General features: G+C 37.6%; 2 protein-coding genes across 3 annotated transcripts in view; both read right to left on the bottom strand.

The window, feature by feature from the left end:
- Window positions 1–478: 478 nt before the first annotated feature.
- On the bottom strand, window positions 479–8374 carry LOC114480824 (uncharacterized). Its single transcript, XM_028475245.1, has 5 exons — window positions 8237–8374; window positions 5076–5161; window positions 2939–2989; window positions 2656–2862; window positions 479–1271 (listed from the first exon to the last, which is right to left on the bottom strand). Exons 2-5 carry the CDS (start codon window positions 5137–5139, stop codon window positions 1066–1068), a joined length of 528 nt encoding a protein of 175 aa, XP_028331046.1. The 5' UTR covers window positions 5140–5161; window positions 8237–8374; the 3' UTR covers window positions 479–1065.
- A 1577-nt stretch (window positions 8375–9951) lies between these two features.
- The window catches only part of LOC114480438 (calpain-5), a 36372-nt gene continuing 25933 nt past the window's right edge, over window positions 9952–20390 (bottom strand). Inside the window, exons 5-15 of one of the 2 annotated variants that reach the window (XM_028474566.1) lie at window positions 19382–19513; window positions 18738–18949; window positions 16016–16208; window positions 15761–15939; window positions 14963–15040; window positions 13829–14258; window positions 13629–13751; window positions 12867–13063; window positions 12036–12154; window positions 11826–11962; window positions 9952–10207 (exon numbers count right to left, since the gene is read on the bottom strand). In XM_028474566.1, coding sequence (XP_028330367.1) covers window positions 10031–10207; window positions 11826–11962; window positions 12036–12154; window positions 12867–13063; window positions 13629–13751; window positions 13829–14258; window positions 14963–15040; window positions 15761–15939; window positions 16016–16208; window positions 18738–18949; window positions 19382–19513 — 1977 coding nt within the window. In that variant the 3' untranslated portion in view covers window positions 9952–10030. The remainder of the gene's footprint in view (window positions 10208–11825; window positions 11963–12035; window positions 12155–12866; window positions 13064–13628; window positions 13752–13828; window positions 14259–14962; window positions 15041–15760; window positions 15940–16015; window positions 16209–18737; window positions 18950–19381; window positions 19514–20390) is intronic. The other variant, XM_028474567.1, reaches the window with a different exon arrangement.

Raw genomic sequence — 20390 nt, 5'->3', positions numbered from 1 at the left:
ACCAATTCACACCCAGACATATTTTTTTTAGGTTCCGTTTAAGTAAAAATATAGACTGACAGTGTCAAATTTAACGAGAGAAATTCAACAAACTTGATGAAAACTGGCAAACTCATCACAGCTCAGTCGCGTATAAATGAGCGAAGCACTTAAGAACTAATATGTTGATCTCCTGACATGTTTCGACTGCGTCTGCTGATCGCTTTGTTGTTTCTTTGACTTCCGCGTAAAAATACCAGCAAGTTTTTATTTGAATAATATGCTAAGGTTTCTTTTTTTTTTAAATTCTTTTGGGAAATTGACTTTGATCTCCTCATGTTTTTGTCTTCCGCGGACGTCAAGAAAACATCAAAGCGATCAGCAGAAGCCTCTGAAGATGACTGGCATTTGACAGTCGAAACATGCCTGGAGATCAAAGTCAATTTCCTGAAAAAGTTGTCTGAATAAATGAAACCTTAACTGATAATTAAAAAAAAGACTAAATTAACTTGCTGGGGCACTGAAGAACTAACAAATATCTGCAATTCTGACCTTTTTTTATTGGATATCTTTATTTTGATCATATACAGTACACCATATATTGGATTACAGTACGACGTTTGTTTCAATCCAAAGAAGAAAAGAAAATTAATATTTTAATTTATATTTAACTTTTTGAAAGTACAACAATGTAGTGTTTTATGGTGATTTGACACTGAGCCTGATTGAAGGCAAACATGGAGAGATGCAAGAAAAAAAACAAAGGAATCTGCACTTTCTTTACTTATTTAAGAAAGTCAAAGCTTACACTTATTTTGTAGTGAGTTGAGGAATCTATAAATCTATCAGGTTTGCCCTCAATGTGTGACACGGCATGTCATGCATCAGTCTTTGCGCAGGTTTAAAAAAAAAAAAAAAAAAAATCATAAGCAAACATAAATCAGAAATGCGAGTCATGACAAGTGTCGGATTACACATCAACCTGTGCACGTGTCTTGCATTGTACGTGTGGACTGGAGCAATGCCAGAACCAACAGCCCCCAATGGGATCCTTTCCTCGCCGCGCTGAGTCAGCAAGTCTCTCTGCTAGACGTCGTCGGGGTCGGCGATTCCCAGCAGGAATTTGCAGATGACGACGCAGCAGGCGCCGACCATGGCCAAGGCCAGCAGAATGTAGATCAGGGTGGTGATCCAGAACGCAAACAGATACAGTGTCTTATTGCAGTAAAGACTGATGTCCGTTGTGTTCCTGTTGTATTCAGGCTGATAAATGGAGTAGATCCACACATTACCTAAAGGAAAAAAAACACCAGTATTATTAGATAATACAGCAAAACAGTATTTCTTACATGCATTTATCAGTTTTTGTGAAGGTTAAGAATGTGTGTTTTCAGTCAGTTTGCATTTACCTTTGTTTATATCAACCTAGAAATAGAAAAAGATCTCAAGTAGTAGTATCAAGAAGTTTGATTGAGGTCGCCATCTAGTGGCTGTAATGCATTACTTCAGATTTTTTAAAAGGATAATACATTTGTTTTGTTTTTTTCCTTTCCATCAAATAGTGTGATCATAAAACAAATAATATTTTTTGGTGTAATACATCAAATGACTCCAAAAAACACACAAATGGACAACAACAACAAAAAAATAAAAACATTACAAGAAGACAACAAAATTGCAGAGAAAGACACACCAACAAAGCCTGACAGTAAAACACAAAAGGATAAGACAATTCGCAAAAACACAGAACGACAATGAAAATACACAAAATCACTGAGAAAAACACAAAAAGAAAACCAAAAGACATGAAATTGCTGTAGAAAACACACAGAGACAACAAAAATACACAAATGTACTGTAAAAAATGCAAAAAAGACTTAAAAAAATCAAACCCCAAAAGGGCAACAATAATACACTGTAAAAATACAGAGCAACAAGAAAAATACATAAAATTTACAGTGAAAACACAAAAGGACAACAAAAATACACAAAATTACAGTAAATTATTCTAAAAGACAATAAACACAAAAGAGACAACAAAAATACACAAATTTACTATTAAAAACACAAAAAGACAGCAGACATACATACAATTAGTATGAAAAAACCCCACAAAATGACAACAAACTCACAGAAAAAACACAAAGGGACAACAAGAACACACAAACGTACTTTAAAATATTCAAAAATTCATCAAACTACTGTAGAAAACTCAAAAAAGAAAATAAAAATACACATATGTACTGTTAAAAACACAAAAAGACAGGAAACGTACATAAAATTAGTGTGCAAAATACAAAATAACAACAAAAACACTGAATTACAGTAGAAACATAAAAGGACAACAAGAATAAACTAAAATACTGACACAAACACAAAAAGGACAACAAAAATACACAAGATAACAACACAAACACACCAGACTTTGTTCTTTCCTGTATTAATGCTCACATTGGTCATTATTTGAAATGCTGACATGAATGTTAATAATGTGGTGCTTGGATCATACAATCACATTTATGTTCCCCCCGCTGTGATAAAAGTTGCTCATGTCTGATGTGAACCCTAAAGAATCCCACTTCATTACAGAAACTGTACTTTTGTGGATGTTTAGATAAGACTAGTGCTTCTAATGCAGGTGAAAATATAGACGTTTCTGGGCTACACGTCCCTCACCTGTGATGAACCAGCAGAAGAGGAAGAAGGACGTGAGCGTGTTCCACACCCTGCACACTCGGCTCAGAGGACTAGGATTAGCCTCTTTGGACTCCCGTGTGCAGGGCAGACAGGACAGAGCATTGAGCAGCAAACCAAACACTCCCACCACGATCAGGTAGATTGGGATGTGCTGGTTCCTGGGACAGTCTCCCAGGTACAGAGACCCTGTGGAGCACAGAGGAGACCTTTTTCAGACCACTGACCACACACTGACTAATATCACTACTGCAGCAGCACTCACCGATTGCAATCTGAGCGATGGGAATCGCGCTGAAAACCACCTTCACAGAAGCTGCAAGAAAACACACAGTTGGGTTGTTTGTACTGATAAGAAGTGATATCAGAACATTTACATTTCCTGCTAAATAAATGCAAGTAACGATGCAGGTGCTGACCCACGTCGCAGTACGCTGCGTGAGGGAATTCAGAAGATCCATCTCTCCATTTTCCGACCCGCTCGCTCAAAACATTAGCTCTGAATTAGCCTAGCATTAAAATTAACTAGCATTAAAATAAGTTAGCATTAACAATAGCATTAGTTGGCATTAATAATAACACGCATTAAAATATGTTAGCATTAACATTATCATTAGTTAGCATTAACTAGCATTAGCAAGCACTAGCATTAAATAACATTAACCGAGCAAGAACATTAATCTTGCATTAACATTAGCCTTAGCCTAGCAATAGCAATAACCTGTAGCATGAACATGAGAATTAGCTATCATTTGCATTAGCATTTGTAGCAGATTAAAATTAACTAGCATTAAAATTAACTAGCATTAACTAGCATTAACATAAACATTAGCATTATCTAGCATTGACATTAACTAGCATTAGCTAGCATTAGCATTAAATTGTACTAGCTAGCAATAGCATTAGCTAGCATTAACATCAACTAGCATTAAATAAGCTAGCAATAATATTAGCATTAGCTAGCAATAATATTAGCATTAGCTAGCATTTGCATTAATATTAACTAGCATTATAATAAGTTAGCATTAACACTAGCATTAACTAACCTATTGCAATAGCATGAACATTAGCATAAGTTAGCATTAACACTAGCATTAGCTAACCTATTGCAATAGCATTAACATTAACATAAGTTAGCATTGACACTAGCATTAGCTAACCTATTGCAATAGCATTAACATTAGCATAAATTAGCATTAACTAGCATTAACAGGCATTAACATTAACCTAGCAAGAACATTAACCTAGCATTAACACTAACTGAACATTAGCATTAACCTCGCAATAACAATAATCTATAGCATTAACGTGCATTAGCTAGCTTTCGCATTATCATTAACATTAGCGAGCATTAGCATTAACAAGGATTGGTTTGCATTAGCATAAATTTATATTAACATAAACATTTGCATTAACTAGCATTAGCATTAAAATGAACTAGCATTGGAATAAATTAGCATTAGCTAGTATTAGCATAAACATTAGCATTAACAATAACATTAGCTTTAACATCAACTAGTATTAGAATAATTAGCATTAGCATTAACCTAAGATTAACAATAACCTAGCAATAGCATTAACCAAGCATTAGCCTAAGAATAGCAATAACCTAGCATTAGCATTAAAATGAACTAGCATTGGAAAAAATTATCATTAGCTAGTATTAGCATAAACATTAACATCAACTAGCATTAGAATAATTAGCATTAGCATTAACCTAAGATTAGCAATAACCTAGCATTAGCATTAAAATGAAATAGCATTGGAATAAATTAGCATTAGCTAGTATTAGCATAAACATTAACATCAACTAGCATTAGAATAATTAGCATTAGCAATAACCTAGCATTAATATTAACCAAACATTAGCCTAAAAATAGCAATAACCTAGCATTAGCCTAAGAATAGCAATAACCTAGCATTAGCATTAACCAAGCATTAGCCTAAGAATAGCAATAACATAGCATTAGCATTAACCAAGCATTAGCCTAAGAATAGCAATAACCTAGCATTAGCATTAACCAAGCATGAGCCTAAGAATAGGAATAACCTAGCATTAGCATTAACCAAGCACTAGCCTAAGAATAGCAATAACCTAGCATTAGCATTAACCAAGCATTAGCCTAAGAATAGCAATAACCTAGCATTAGCAATAACCAAGCATGAGCCTAAAAATAGCAATAACCTAGCACTAGCATTAACCAAGCATTAGCCTGAGAATAGCAATAACCTAGCATTAGCATTAACCAAGCATGAGCCTAAGAATAGCAATAACCTAGCATTAACATTAACCTAGCATTAACATTAACCTAGCATAAGCATCCTCACTAATAAAGTTTATGGACAACAATAGTGAGGATAAAATCTCCAAAACAATGCATGGCCACAACAGCTGGTCTCACCTAGCACTGGCACTGGGAGCTGAGGAGGATGTCGGATGTGTTGCATAAGCCGAGGGCCCGACATGATCAGTGCTGAGGACTCTAACCTGTAGCACAAGAATGCACGTTTATTCCACCAACTATGCTCCAAAATATGTGAACGTTGAACATTCATAACACGAGGAACCAGTTTGGAAATCTGATGTCAGTGATAACAAACTAGTAGACCTAAGGAAATGAAGTAGCAAACCAAACCCAGCCCTCTGATTGGTTGTAATGATTCAAAAAGTCACTAAAATGACACCATGAAGACAAACAAAACACCAACAAAATCACACAAAAGTACTGTTAAAAAAAAAAAAATGAGCAACAAGAAAAATACACAAAATTACTGTAAAATATCAAAAAAGACATCAAATGACTGTAAAAAACACAACAGAGACAACATAAATACAACAAATTACTGTTAAAAACACAAAAATACAGCAAAGATACAGAAAATTCAAGTGAAAAAACTGCAAAATGACAACAAAATTACAGCAAAAACACAAACTGACAACAAAAATAAACAATATGACTGTAAAACAAGAAAACACACAATCACTGTAAAAACACCAACAAATATACACAAAAGTACTGTAAAAACAGAGCAACAACAACAATACACAAAATGACAGTAAAAATACTACATTACTATGTTAAGGTTTCATTTATACAGACAAACTTTTTTCAAGAAATTTGGAAATCTGCTAGTCTTCTTCATGGGCGTGTGCTGATCGCTTTAATGTTTCTTTGATTTCCGCGTAGTAATTCCAGCAAGTTGGTTTTCATTTTCAAAAGAAGACAACACTACATTTCCCACAATGCACCATGACATCTAAACCCTCTAACTTACACAAACCACGTGGCTTGTTTGAATATTCAATTTACTTTGGAAAACATCCCAAACCACCTTCATGACAAACAGACAGCTCTAAGGTTCAAATTTAACAAACGTTGACGGGAAAATAATGGTATTTCTCTACAAATCTCCAGCTGACCTGCATTAACAACCTAATGTTACCCATGCACACTCCATAGGGCTGCGTCCGAATAGTCCCTCCTATCTCCTTTCCTATCCACTTTTCCATAACCCTGTGGATGACGTCACGGGGTTAAGGAAAGGAGTTAGGAAAAGGTGATCACGCTTGTTTTGTCGATCAGACGCCCTTCCACTAAGTGACGTAATAATCCGACAGCCGCGTCTCCTTTCCTCAGCTTAAAGAACATTTGAACACCCCTTTATCATGGCCACCACTTAAACCCTTCAGGGGGTTAAAGAATAGTGGATAGGAAAGGAAATAGGAGGGACTATTTGGACACAGACTAGGAGAACATGTCAATTCCACCTTGCAGAGCAAATAGTGCCTTTTTCAAACACAAACATACAAAGTGGGTTTGGAAAATTGCAGAAAAAGTAGAAAAAAAAGGGTTCAAAGTGTCAATTAAAGTAGGAATTAGTTTAAATGGGCAAATAATGCATGACAAACCGTGAATGTGGTTAAAATGGCAAAAAAAACAAAAAAAAAAAACACAAAATATGGTGAAAAAAGGTCAAAACAATGGTAAAAAAAAACAATGGGTCAACATATGCAACATAAGGAGGGAAAAAAGTGCTGAAAATATCTTGAAAGTGGAAAAAATGTGTAGAAAAGGCATTGAAATATGATGGAGAAGTGGCAGAAATGGAAGTAATGTAGGAAAAAAAATGCTTTAAGAGAAGCAAAAAAAAAATGGCAAGTTTTGTTTAGTGGCATAAAAAGTGTAAAAATAAGCAAAAAAGAGCTCAAATTGTTCTAAAACATTCTTTTCTTTTCCTTTCTTGAAGGCATCTGGCGACCCCAAACGGGGTGCTGACCCCAAGGTTGAGAACCCTTGCCTAAAACAACAGCTGTAGATTTGAAACCATTTACAACGATGCATTGTGGGTTGAAAAGTGGGAAAGATGGGCGTCCGTCTTTTAGAGCAGAGAAAGTTTGATAAACGACACAAACAGGCTGTGTTGATACTAACGTAGTATGTAGTGAATCACATTAGATCATATGAAAAGACTGAGTACGCGAGAAATGACCAGATGTATATTACAGTATATGGGGACATTTTTTAAGTATGCACGGCGGGCACACTAGTCATACTCAACCGCCCCATGATGCATTGCGAGCGTAACATGAAATCGTCCTGGCTGAAACGGCTTCAAGCTAAAGGTCAAACATCCGCTTTTCAAAATAAAACCATCTCTTCTTGTCTTCCATTAGTTTTTTTTTTTTTTTTAACGCTTTTGTAAATAGCGCTCTTGTTTTGAAGTCAACCAGATGTTTTGTCAGTCGAACAATGGTGAGACTCCGAAATGTCGGCGTGAAATGTGTTTTCTGCAAGTTTTATGGATCAAATGATCACATGTTGATATTCTACGTGGTTTCTTTTCTCACTTAAAATGTTTTCACAACTTTCAAAGGTGGAGAATCAACAGAGATATTTAGCATCAGCGCGATTCAGGTTTTTTGTCGTTGTAGGTTTGAAATGCATCTTGGGAAACTTTGAAGTACGCTTCAGTGGGAACGCTCATCATCCTAACCATACTTATAGTATATAGTATACAGTATGTACTCATTGAGTTTGTAGTGTATCATACATTTTGAATGCAGCCACAGTTTCTGGAACTTCCAATAAAGCCCCAACTCTCAGCAGCAGATACCTCAGCACACCTTTCGTACCTGTTTTAGCAGCACACATTAATAATAACAGATGAATCAGACAAGGCGTGTCTACAAGTATGTTTAACAGCTGCAACAACTTAAGTTATTTTACTTTTTTTTTAAGTTTGGGGAAATTAAATTGGACTTTTTGGTGCAAACCTGTTAAACAGTGTGTGTGTGTGTGTGTGTGTGTTGTTATTTTTAATGCGTGTACGTGCAAGCAGAGCGTGAATGGAGGTGACTAACTTATTCTGAGTGACTGTTGAACGAATGCAGTCAAACCTGCCCAGGTAAAGATTCTCAACCTCCGGCCGCGCCTTCAGCTCACACCGTCCGATACCCACTGTCCGATCATGGAATCAGCGCGTAAACAACGCGCTGAGAGCAGCTGCTGAGTGTCCGCTTATCAAACCCTTCAGTCCGAGGGGCTCAGTGTGAGCTTCTTACCTTTATGTTGTCAGTCTCCCTCCTGTCTGTCTCTGTGTGTCTGTCTCTCAGTGACTGACGCACCTCCTGCTGCTCCTACTGGGGCGGGGCGCGCCGCCGCCGCCACGGGGGAAAGGCACGCGCGTTCACGCGGTCAGCTGCTTGGAAGTTTGTTGACTTTAAAAAAAAAAAAAAAAAAAAAAAAAATTTGCACATGGTAATTATCAAACACTGTTATATTTACTCCAAGGTGGAATAAAAGCTGCTGTGATCATGGGATCACACAAAGAATTACAACATAGCAGGAAAACACAGTAAAAGACAAGAAAAACACACAAAACACACAAAATTACTACCAAAAAAAAAAAAAACAACAACAAAACGACAACAATAATACACAAAATTAAACCAATCAACACAAAACGACAAGAAAAATATACTAAATGACAGAAAATGACAACAAAAGTACAGAAAAAGACAAGAAAAACACAAAACATGACTAGGCAAGCCCACAGTACTAACAAACAGGTAAAAACGACAACAGCAATGCACAAAAATCACTACAAAAAACACTCAATGACAGCAAAATACACAATATGACTCCAAAAAACATACATTTTACAGAAAAAATACCCACAAGGAAAGCAAGAATACATTAAAAAAATACAAATAATTACAGCATTGCAGGTAAATCCAGTAAAAGACAAGAAAAACACACAAAATTATGACAAAAATTAACAAAACGACCAAAATTACACCAAACATCACAAAACGACAACAAAAATACACAAAACGACTCGAGAAAATATCCAAAATTACAGAAATTGAAAACAAAAGTACACAAAAACCCAAAAATGACCCACAGTTCTAACAAACTGGAGCTATATCAGCACTGACCCAGTATTACCATCACTTTAAAAGCGGTGTGACGTCAGAGATGGTTAAAAAAAATAATGAAAAACCAAAGAACAAAGCTGCATGAAAACAAATAAAATGTGATTATTTTTAAATAAGCATTTTAAATAGTTTTTAAATAAGCATAATAATGATCACATTATCATCATAATACACATAATACATTATCCTATTGTAATACTTATATTAATACAAAAATATGTTTTTTTATTTACTTTTTTCATGTATTACAATTTCGAATTAATTATAAAATAAATAAATGTATTTAAAATTTTTGAAATTGAAATATAAAGAACATTTAAAATCTTTTTTTTATTTTACATCTTTATTTCACAATTTTATAAATAACCAAATAAACTAAATTAACTAAGTAAAAGTAGAAAGGAAAGACATGAAGTAAATGGCAAGAAATAATCATTTTTAATAATATTTAATAACTTTAAAATATATTATTCACAAAATAAATCTGAAAAAATTGTTTTTGAATAAGAATATTATTGGATGCTAGTTTTAGGTGGAAAAACCTAAGAATATTTTTTTCCATTTGTGTTTATTTACCCTAAACCTAAAATTCTTAAATCAGTATAACAATTCATTTGTGCAAGAAATGAGACACAAAAACACACAATTCAGACAGTTATTGATAATTTATTTTTTATTTTTTACCTAACGTTGAAAATGTATTCATAGGAAAAAATCAGAATATATTAAACCACATCCAAACACGCATGGAGAAGAAGAGTGACGTTTTAGCAAAGGAGTAAACAACATGTAAATCTGACCTGCAGATTTACACACGTTAATGCTAAAGACCTCGTCATGGTTTAACTTCCCTTCAACGCAATTTGTTTCTAATAAATTGTGCATTAGTTCATTGAAACGTGTGCTCCACCTCTGTGGTCAGAGGTCCTGGAGGCAGACGCTGGAGGACGTCTCCACGTACACACACGCTCTGGATCCCGATGGACGTCGTTCTCCTCTCAGGTCCATCACGTGGTTCTGGTTCTTCTCAGACTCGGACGTCTGGAGTCGAGCCTCACCGAGGAGAGAATCCCACAGCATTCCTCTGCTCCACAGCTACACACACACACACACACACACACACACACACACACAAGGAAGGACATTAAGTAGTTTGACCTAAGGTGAGCTGCAGATTTTAGGCAGGAAGACGAGCAATTTCAACACTAATTTCCCCAGTTTGCACTTCGACGTATAAACGATACATAACGTATGTAAGGCGTCAACAATACCCAAGCAATAATTACATTTTTTATTTAAATTTTAACGGATTTTGTGACAAATTTTTATTTCATTTAGAGAAATTATGAGAAATAATTTCAGGGAAATTGAGTCCTTTGAACAAGTTGAGACGTAAAATGAATGCAGTCATGTGATAAAAAAGCGTGGAAAAATCGCAACCCTCCAAATATTGTGACGTTTCATTGAATTAGTGTATTCAGATATCTACAACTGAGTTATTTGGTAATTTACACAATAATTCATGTTTTTTCTTTCTTTACTTTCTCCTGCGCGCTGAATTGGATGGTCTGAAGCAGTGTTTCCAAAACTGTATTGCCCCATGAACCCCTTAGCCTTTATTTCTAATCACATGTACCCCTTAGCCTTTATTTCTTATCACATGTACCCCTTAGCCTTTATTTCTTATCACATGAACCCCTTAGCCTTTATTTCTTATCACATGTACCCCTTAGCTCATGTTATACATGATTTATGTGTGTCTGCAGGCTCATCTAAACTCGTTTCTGTGTCTCGTCCAACATTAACCTTGAATTTAGGCCTTTTTAGTCATTTATTCTGATGTTTTGCTCATTTTAGAATTTGAATTTCACCTTTTGGTGTATTTTAAAGAATTGTGCCACAAATTATGGTTGATGGATGGAAAAAAAAGTCTATGTGCATGTAAAAAAAATCTATAATGCGAAAACGTTTAAATGAGAAATGTTTCTGTGTACCTCCCGAGAGGTGTTCACATACCCCTAGAGGTACACGTACCCCAGTTTGGGAACAACTGGCCTAAAGGGCCAGATTTGGTCCCCGGGCCTTGAGTTTGACTTAGACTGTGGCTGTGATCGAAATGTCATCATAACGTACTACTCATATTAAGTTTGACATCAAAATGAGTATGTTGTGTGTTTACATTAGATGGTATGAAAAGATTGAGTATGCAAGAAATACCCAGATGTATACTATATCAGGACATTGTTTAAGTATGCACTTTGGGCACACTAGTCGTACTCAACAGTCCCATGATGCATTGTGAGCGGAATGTAAAATCGTGATGGGACCAGCTTCAAGTTAAAAGTCAAACATCTCGTTTTCAAAACAAAAGCATTTCTTCTTGTCTTCTATTCATTTTTAACTCTTTTGTAAAAAGGGCTCTTGTTTTGAAGTTAACCGGAAGTTTTGTCAGTAGCACAATGGCAGGTTTCTGAAAATCTCCGAAATCTCGCAATGAAATGTGTATTTACGAGTTTTATGGATCAAATGAGCACATGTTGATATTCTACTTGGTCACTTTCTCACTGAAAATTCTTTCAGAACTTTCAAAGATGGAGAATCAACAGAGATATTTATCCTCAGTGTGCTCCAGGTCATACTCTTACTATATAGTAGACAGTATATACTCATTGAGTTTGTAGTGTATAGTACAGAGTGAGACAGTGAGTCTAACCTTGATAGAGATGTGTGTGTCAGGGTATCGTCTGTAGAAGATGGTTCGGAGGTTAAACTCTGGGTTTCCTTCCTTTTCAAACACTCGGGTCCTGATGCTATCGCTCTCGCAGCGAACCACAGCGTAAACATCTGGAGCTGTGTGGAACGAGACAGAAGAACCATAAACACTTGGTTGTAACCTAAACGTCCAGATAGGTTGTGGTGCCACCTGTGTGTTTAGGAGGGTGGAGTCCTGACGCCCTGCAGAGGTGTACGGTGGTCACTACTGTGGGCTGAGGGAGGAGACACTGGAGCACAGAGGGAGGGGGCAAGTCCTCTCTCAGCTCCCTGCATGGAAACGTAACGTACATCAATGAACATCATGTATATATATATTTAAAAAACCAACCTTAGAGTACAAGCATCCAGAGGTGAAAGTAATGGATTACAAGTACTCACATTACTATAGATAAGTTGCTTTTATGGACACTAGAGTAAAATAATGAAGGTCTTTCCACTCTGTTACCTTTTTGTGGTAAAATGTAATTTGACCGTTTGATAAACATACCACTTGTTATTTATATTGAAACTTGAATTACAGTAAATGCCATTCACTTGTTCTCGCAAGTTTTAAAAAAAGTTATTTATTTCATACCATTTTGTACTTGTAAAGGTAAAATTTGTAATTACTGATATTGCGATATATCACAATGTATATTGTATTGTTTAGTTTCAAGATATATATTGTATTGTGTCATGGCAATGCACACCACTAATGGGTACTGATACTTTAGTACGTTTTAAGACGTAAAGTAATTTGTTCCATTTCTACACCTAATCGTTACTGAGTAAATTCTTTTTTTTTTGTAATATTTTTTATTTTTCTTATGACCATTTCATGGCTCATTGAACATAATCCATATGTTCGTTGTCGTGCCATTTCTGATCGACGCCACTTTCTTGGGTTCAGGTTGGGGTTTCTACCTAATATGTTGTTTCCCACATGGCACTTTTTTAGAGTTCATAAATTTAGCTATACTTGGTGCATCTCATCACTAACCTGAGTCTAACATGGGAATGGGAGAAAAGACGCAGCAGGAAGTGTCCGGTGGAACCAGGCAGGAAGGTGGTGGGCAGCACCACGTATCGTCCTGGAGGAAGGGTTGACCTCAGAGTCACACTGCGGGAGTCCATGTAGACGGAGCTAGCAGCCTGCTCCACCACACACTGCACCCTGTTGCAGCGGTTCACCTCCACCTGAAGGACAAGCAGCAGCAGCAGCAGCAGCACACACACACACACACACTCTGTATTTACTTCCTCCTTAAGACCAGGAGCCAGGTCCACTACTCAGGATGTTTTTTGCTACCTTTTTTTCTTGTTATTTTATACCTTGGTCCATCACAATTTGATAACGACCACCCCCAACTCAGCCCCGTTTGGTCTCAAGGGCCAGAAAACACCCTTTTTTGGGAAAAGCTTCTGGCAAAATGATGTAATTGTGAATATTAAGGCAGTGCAGCAACATTAATGCTCATGTAACCCTAAAATGTTGCATGATCAATACCATCATCGCGCAGTGATATATTGTGATATATTGCTGAATCTTTTCTTACACCTTTAGCTGTGATCCACTTTTATGTTGTCCTTTCCAGAGTGGAAAGACCTTCATCATTCAACCCCATGTTAAACAAACACTAGGAAGAATTCAGCACTGCTAACATGGAGAATTAAGTGAGTTCCTGCAACCTTTAAGTTCCAAATGTGCCCCTAATTAAAATGTTGCCCTTATAGTCAGAACAACAACATGCGACTCTCTTACCCTGAGCACTTCAAATCCAATGGGCAGGTTTTCTCCACTTCCGGTTTTCCTCCACATCCTCCTGTCTTCCTGCTGCAGACACATCAGCAACTCCTCCTCTTTCCCTCGAACCTCCAACATGAACTAAAAACAAACAAAAAAAAAAAACAGATTATTCTGTACACGGCTCCATCAAAGGCAGATTTCCACATCATCACTACCTGTGGATTGTGCAGGAAAGTGTCCCTGTGGTTGATGCATCCCCCACATCGACTCCTTTTGTCCATCTGAGCCTCCCAGTCTCCCATCCTCTCTCCTCCAGCCTCCTCTGACACTTTCCCAGTGCTCCCATTAGAATAGCATCCTCCACTTTTAGCTCCTCCCAGTTGACTCTCTCCGAGGCGAGCTTCCTTCCTGTTCCCTCGCCGCTGTGACCCCACAGGTGTGGGTGTGCTTTTACTATCCACACTGAGTGCACAGGTAGTGTGACGGGTGGCCTCTGGAGCTGCTCCGGGGTCTCTGGGAGCTGGAGTCCACTCTCCAAAGCACTGGGATTCTTTCCAGTGACGGCGCGGCCACAGCTGAGTTTTTTCCACCAGGCGGCAAACCACCACGTCCGTGAAGAAGTGACAGAAGTCCCGAAAGTCCATCCTGAGAGAGAACAAGAGCAGATATCTAGGGTGACCATATTTTGACTTTTAAAAAAGAGGACACTTGGGTTGACGTCAACATACTGAAAGTACTTGACGTTTTCGTGAATCTACCTTGTAACGGCAAAATACAATATAGTAGGTAAATAAGTTGTTATTGTCCATAAGGTTTAAAACTCCATTTATCTCTTTAGAACAACTACATGAAGACTGAAGTCAATCTCCTTTATTATGACTTATTACAATCTGTCCTTGAAAAATCTCATGTATACCTTCTTAAAATCTCTCATTCATTGAAACAATGAGAAACATCTCCTCGAAATTAAATCTTTTCCTCGTGTGTGACCATTTCGTCAAAACAAAGCGACATCTTTAATGATTCCATCACATGTGGGTAAAACTACCGTAATAACATGACACTGGCTGTAAAGAGCAACTTCTTAGCTTTCAGAAACTGCTGAAATTTCTCAGATAGAGCAAATGTAATTGGAGTTGCTTTTTTTTTTTTAAAAAAAAAAAACCTAGATGCGTTCAGAGCTCCTGGGAAAACACGGACATTTTCATGAGTTTGTCAAATCCGCCCAGACGGTTCGTACTGTGAAAAGAGGACATGACTGGGTAAATCTGGGTGTATGGTCACCCTAAGTTACCATTCCATCAACACATAACCTATATCCTAGTCATAACGTTGTTTTAAAAACTCACCAGAACTCGCCGACGTCACGAACGACGAGTCCCATCTTCTCTCTCTCTGCTCGACTCATCTGCTTCCACTGCTCTGACCTGCAGGGGGCGAGCAACGTCTTTCAAACCACTGATTGAAAAACTGATTGAAAATTGTTTTGCTGCAACTTGTGGAAACGTCAGCGTAGATATTTTAATGCTGATGTTTCAAATGACCTGGACGTCAGTGAATTTCTTTCTTTCATCACCTCACACAGATGACTAGATTTATTAACATAGTCAATAACCCTGATACATGTTGTAATCAATAACCCTGATACATGTTGTAATCAATAACCCTGATACATGTTGTAATCAATCACCCTGATACATGTTGTAATCAATAACCCTGATTCATGTTGTAATCAATCACCCTGATACATGCAAAGTTACAGCTCGATCGAGGTTCTCAGCTTCCTTTGCAGCAGACTGCTCCAGATGTAAAGACATGTTACTCTGTCTGACACCCTTGTTTATCTGTCTTCTCTGTTCTTCTGGGGGTCCAGGGGCGAGGGTTTAATCCCCCCACTTCTTCACCTGTTGCTGGTCTTGTGATCACCAACACCATTTGATTGTTGAGTGATAACCAGAAGCATGACCTAGGCCTTTTGTTCTCTTCTGTCTCCTGTTTCAAGAATCATTGTCCTCACCTCTCTGTTGACCCCCTTTTTTGATGCTGAGTGTGTGTGTGATTGTGTTCCCTAATAATGATTCAACTCAAGCATTGAATCTTACAAAACCTTCCCTGGTCAACTACTGGGTGAGAGAAAGAAGCCCCACCTCTGACTCCAAGCTCCCTTCCAATCTGTGGTTCCCCACGGGTTCCTCATGCGGACCATGAAGTGACGAGATGACCCCGTCTTCACGAGCCTCACCTTCTTCACTGCAGTAATGCCATAGGCATGTCCTCGCACAAGGCCACAGTCTAACACTGACTCCACAGTCTCCCCCTCTGCAGGCTGGGAGAAGTCAAACATACTTTAGACTGTTTCACCAGTGGAAGTGTGTTGGGATCCAAAGAACGGATCGTCCTACCCGGATGGAGCAGGTGATCAGAGATTTACGCTCGTGGTCTTTGGCTAGAGTCTGAAAGAAGGCCTTCCTGTGGTCAGCGTTTAGGGCGAGGGTCTCCTGATCCAGGCTGAGAGGCTCCGACACTCCACCAGTGAAGTCGATCAGAGCCTCTGCAGTGTTGCCACCTTCTAGGGCTTCATAGCAACCATTGAGTCTGAAAGGAAGAACCAGGAGGATAGGGTTCAGATCCCTGAAAGCTGAAGAAATCAGCACCAGACACTGGATGGAAGAAGCAACAGGAGAGACACAGCTTCAATTTTAGGGATGGAGTTTGATATGAATGCTTCATTGTGTGTAACATGTGTTGTGTATAAATTGTGATTTATGCTAGATATTTTGCTAGATTTGTGAGGTTTTTCTCTGCCTTTTTTTCAATCTTTAATTGAACAGCTTGAGGACAGATGACAAGAGTTGGACTTTTTCCTCAGTGTAGTTTAATCTAGCTATAGTCACAAGTAAAGTTTTGAGCAGGCTTGCTGTGTTAAATCTGAAAGGGGAGTACATGTGTCTTTTGGGCTGGGTGACCCCAAACACAGTGACGCTGTGAGCAAACGTGATTGGCCAACTTAATCAAAAGACAGTTCAGCCGCTGCCCTGTGGCTTTAAAAACCCTGTAAAGCCCAAACCATTAAACAATTGACAGAAAATTCCAATTCTTTGAACTTGGAGCCTTTATTGGTCCCTCTGAACAAACAAAAACATTTTAAAATATCATTTTCCATATATGAGTTTGGTGGTAGGCTTGAAAAAGTTTCTGTCCTTGTTCAGGCAAAGATGCACTCTGTACACATGGGTAAAGTGGCCTGTGCAGTGCTTGCATTTTTGTCGGGTTTCCCATGTTGGGAAATGATCCAGGGCATCCTTTCTCACATCGGGCTTTCATCATCATCACTACTATCTGGGTTTTCCTCTTCCTCCTCCTCCTCATCATCATCAACATCGTCCTCTAGCTGCTCCATGCATGGACTTGAATTCTCATCCATAATCCTTTTCAAAGCATCTTCAACACTGTATTTTTTTTGCCATCTAAAAACACACATGCACACAAAAACATATTGTGATTTTTTTTTTTTTAATTGGTCAGTTTTTAGTGAAAAGCAGTAATCGAAAAGGAAGTTACAAGCAATCGTATCATAGCAACACCAAACTAGACATCAATCATCATGATACAGCAAGTTACATATCTAGTTTTTTACTCTAAATGTACCAAATTATGTAATTTAAAAATAAAAAGACTGTATGTTGCTTGATGTTACATATAATGCATGAAATACAATAAAATTACAATTGACTGATTTAGAGATACATGACCTTCTATACCTGCTGTATCAAATTTGATACGTCATTTTCAACATGGTTTTACTAAAACATAGATTATGAAATTTTAAGTATTTTCACTGCATCAACCCAGTAACTGTTCCTATTGATGTTTCAGTAAAAAAAAAAAAAATCTTTTTCTTACCTTAACCTTTTCAAACTTGGCTTAGTTCTTCTTCAAAAAACACCTGTGTCCAACTCCTGAGTCTTGTAGCGTCCAGTGGAAGGCTCTCTAATGACTGAATTACACCCCCTGTTGGATTATCTGTGCACCGCATGTACATGATTGTATACATCAGGTTACTCAGGGAAACAAATATCACACTGCTCATGTGGAGGGCTGAAAAACTCATGTATGGAATATGATACGTTTGGCGTAATAGGTTAAGGGTCATTTAAAAACAGTGTCTATTGTAAGTGTGTGTGTGTGTGTGTGTGTGTGTGTGTGTGTGTGTGCGTGTGTGTGTGTGTGTGTGTGCTGACCCAGGCATGGAGCTAAAGCAAAATAACCCCCGTATAAACAAAGAAACTAAGGGTGTAAGAAACAATCAATTGGACGATGTATGACAATATTTCACTGTGTGGTTATCGTATCGATCCAAAAAATATCCAAATCGATTTTTTTTATCATATTTTTAATGAAAAAAAAAACCCAATTCATTGAGCTAATATATGCATCGCACGTAAACACCTGGTAACGAGGTGTCAGTGAACCTCATCAGACCTTGTTAAACTACATCACTACTCAATGCATTTTAGTTTGGAAGTTGATTGCACTTTTATTTTCATAAAATACACTGGACACTATTATAGATGTATGTGGTTAATAAAAAAAAAAAAAAATTTTTTTTAAGAAGTTAACAGAATCAGAATCTGTTGTAGAAGCAAAAGTTAAACTTTTTTGAAAAATGTAATTTGTTAAACTTAATTAACATACCACTTGTTTTTTTTTATATTGGTAATTGAATTGCAATTAATTACCATTTACTTGTTCTCGCAAGTTGAAAAAATTAAAATAAACTGTATTTCATACAACTTTGTACTTGTGAAGGTGAAATTTGTAATTATTGATTTCGCGATATATATCATACTGTTTAGTATCGGGATCTACTGTATCGTATCATCAGATCCATAGCAATGCACACCCTGGAAAGCAACAAAGTATGTCTCTCTTCCCAGTATTTACATGTAAATATGAGGCTGGTAGCCTCCTAAAATACTTAAACATCATAGTTCACACACAATTGAAATATAAAGAAAAAATTAAACACATGAGAGACTGAAACAAATAAACCGATACTGAAATATAAAAACCTAAAGGCGAGGCGGCAGAGGGAGTTGATAAATGGAGTCTTTAAGTTCTTACTTGGCGTAAGCCTTCTCCAGCAGGGCGCTCCAAAACTCTCTGGGTGTGGCCGAGCGGCAGAACAGCAGAACTCCATCACTGCTGACCGGCAGCCGATCGTCCACGACCACATCCACCCACTGACCGAGCCGCCAAAACCTGAAATGGAAAATTCCCGCGTACAGATCGGGACGCTTTGGATTCCACTCCTGATCCATGTGGTCAGGAATGACCTGATGAATAAAGAGAGAGATGATTATTCAAACAACTTTTTCCAGGAAGTTTACTTTGATCTCGTGACATGTTTCGACTACCAAGTGTCAGTCTTCCTCAGAGGCATCTACTGATCACTTTCATTTCACTTTTCTCTCAGGCTGGCTGAACTCTCAAGTTGGCCACGCCCAGAAAGAAGCCATCAGGACACATGAAAGTGATCAGTAGATGCCTCTGAGGAAGACTGACAGTTGGCAGGCGAAACACGTCAGGAGTTCAAACTAAATTTCAAAGTAAATTTCCCAAAAAAAGTTGTTTGAAGAAATTAAACCATATCATATTACTCAAAAAAAAGAACACACAATGAACTTGCTGGAAATAGGAGATGAAGATGTGGAGGTATTGGGAGAACGGGACTATGATGTTGTTCAAAGAAGAATAAGTAAAGGAACCTTTTTCCACAAAGACGGCTCAGAGGCCAGGCAGGAGATGGCCGCCACCATCCAGCAGTTACCCAGACTGCCTTGGTGCAGGTCTCGTGTGCTGATGCCGTCCACAAACAGACGTGGATCCTTGCAGATCTCCTGGAATAGATCAGAAGAAATGAGAGGAAAAGTTAAACAGAACTATAGGGTTGAAAAAGGGTGGAAAATTCCCCTGAAATTTCCACAGGAACTTAAGCTAAATAATTTTGGGAATATTCAAAACTATCAACTGTTGATGGGAATTATTTATTGGGCTTAACTGGAAATTGTAAGTAATTTTAAATAACTGATGCCGATATTTTCGATCAAGGTTCTCAACCTTGGGGTCAGGACCCCGTTTGGGGTCGCAAGACACTAGGATGGGGTTGCCAGATGTCATTTGAGCCCATTTTTGCTTTTTTTTTTTTTTAACCATTTTCTATTTTAACTTATTTTCATCACTTTTTCCTGCCATATTTTTGCTCATTTCAATGCATTTTGGCTACATTATTCTCATTTCTGCCACTTCTCCATCAACATTAATTTTGATGCCTTTTCTGAACATTTTTTCCACTTTCAAGACTATTTTGGCACTTATTACCTCTTTCCATCACTTTTTCCACCTAATGTTGCATATGTTATCTCATTATTGTCACTGTTATCCTCTTTTCACCATACTTCAAATTACTTATATTATTATTATATATATATTATTATATTATACTTATTTTTGGCCAATTTAACCACATTTATGATTGTTCTTGAATGTTCATGTATGTGTTCAACCACCTTCAGGTACAGTGGGGGCCCCCGGTCTCCGACACATGTATTTTGGGGGTCACGGGGTGAAATGGTTGAGAAGCACTGTTTTAGATGATGCTAAAATGTATTTTTCCAACAATATTTAACATCACTGTTCAGGACCAACCTTCAGTTTTGAAAATTCTCCGTTAATTCACATGAAAAGTTTCCAACTTTGAAAATTCCTGAAATTTTG

The sequence above is a fragment of the Gouania willdenowi genome, chromosome 18 (genome assembly GCF_900634775.1).
Source record: "Gouania willdenowi chromosome 18, fGouWil2.1, whole genome shotgun sequence".
NCBI classification, from domain to species: domain Eukaryota; kingdom Metazoa; phylum Chordata; class Actinopteri; order Blenniiformes; family Gobiesocidae; genus Gouania; species Gouania willdenowi.
The sequence above is the reverse complement of the archived record's forward strand: the minus strand, read 5'-3'. Positions and strand labels throughout refer to the sequence as shown.

Excerpts from the sequence above, each read along its gene's own strand:
- LOC114480824 (XM_028475245.1), bottom strand. The coding sequence starts at position 5,139 with ATGTCGGGCCCTCGGCTTATGCAACACATCCGACATCCTCCTCAGCTC. Across the intron at positions 2,863-2,938 it reads CATCGCTCAGATTGCAATCG|GGTCTCTGTACCTGGGAGAC; the intron begins GTGAGTGCTGCT and ends TGTGCTCCACAG. Across the intron at positions 1,272-2,655 it reads CTTCTGCTGGTTCATCACAG|GTAATGTGTGGATCTACTCC; the intron begins GTGAGGGACGTG and ends TTTTTCCTTTAG.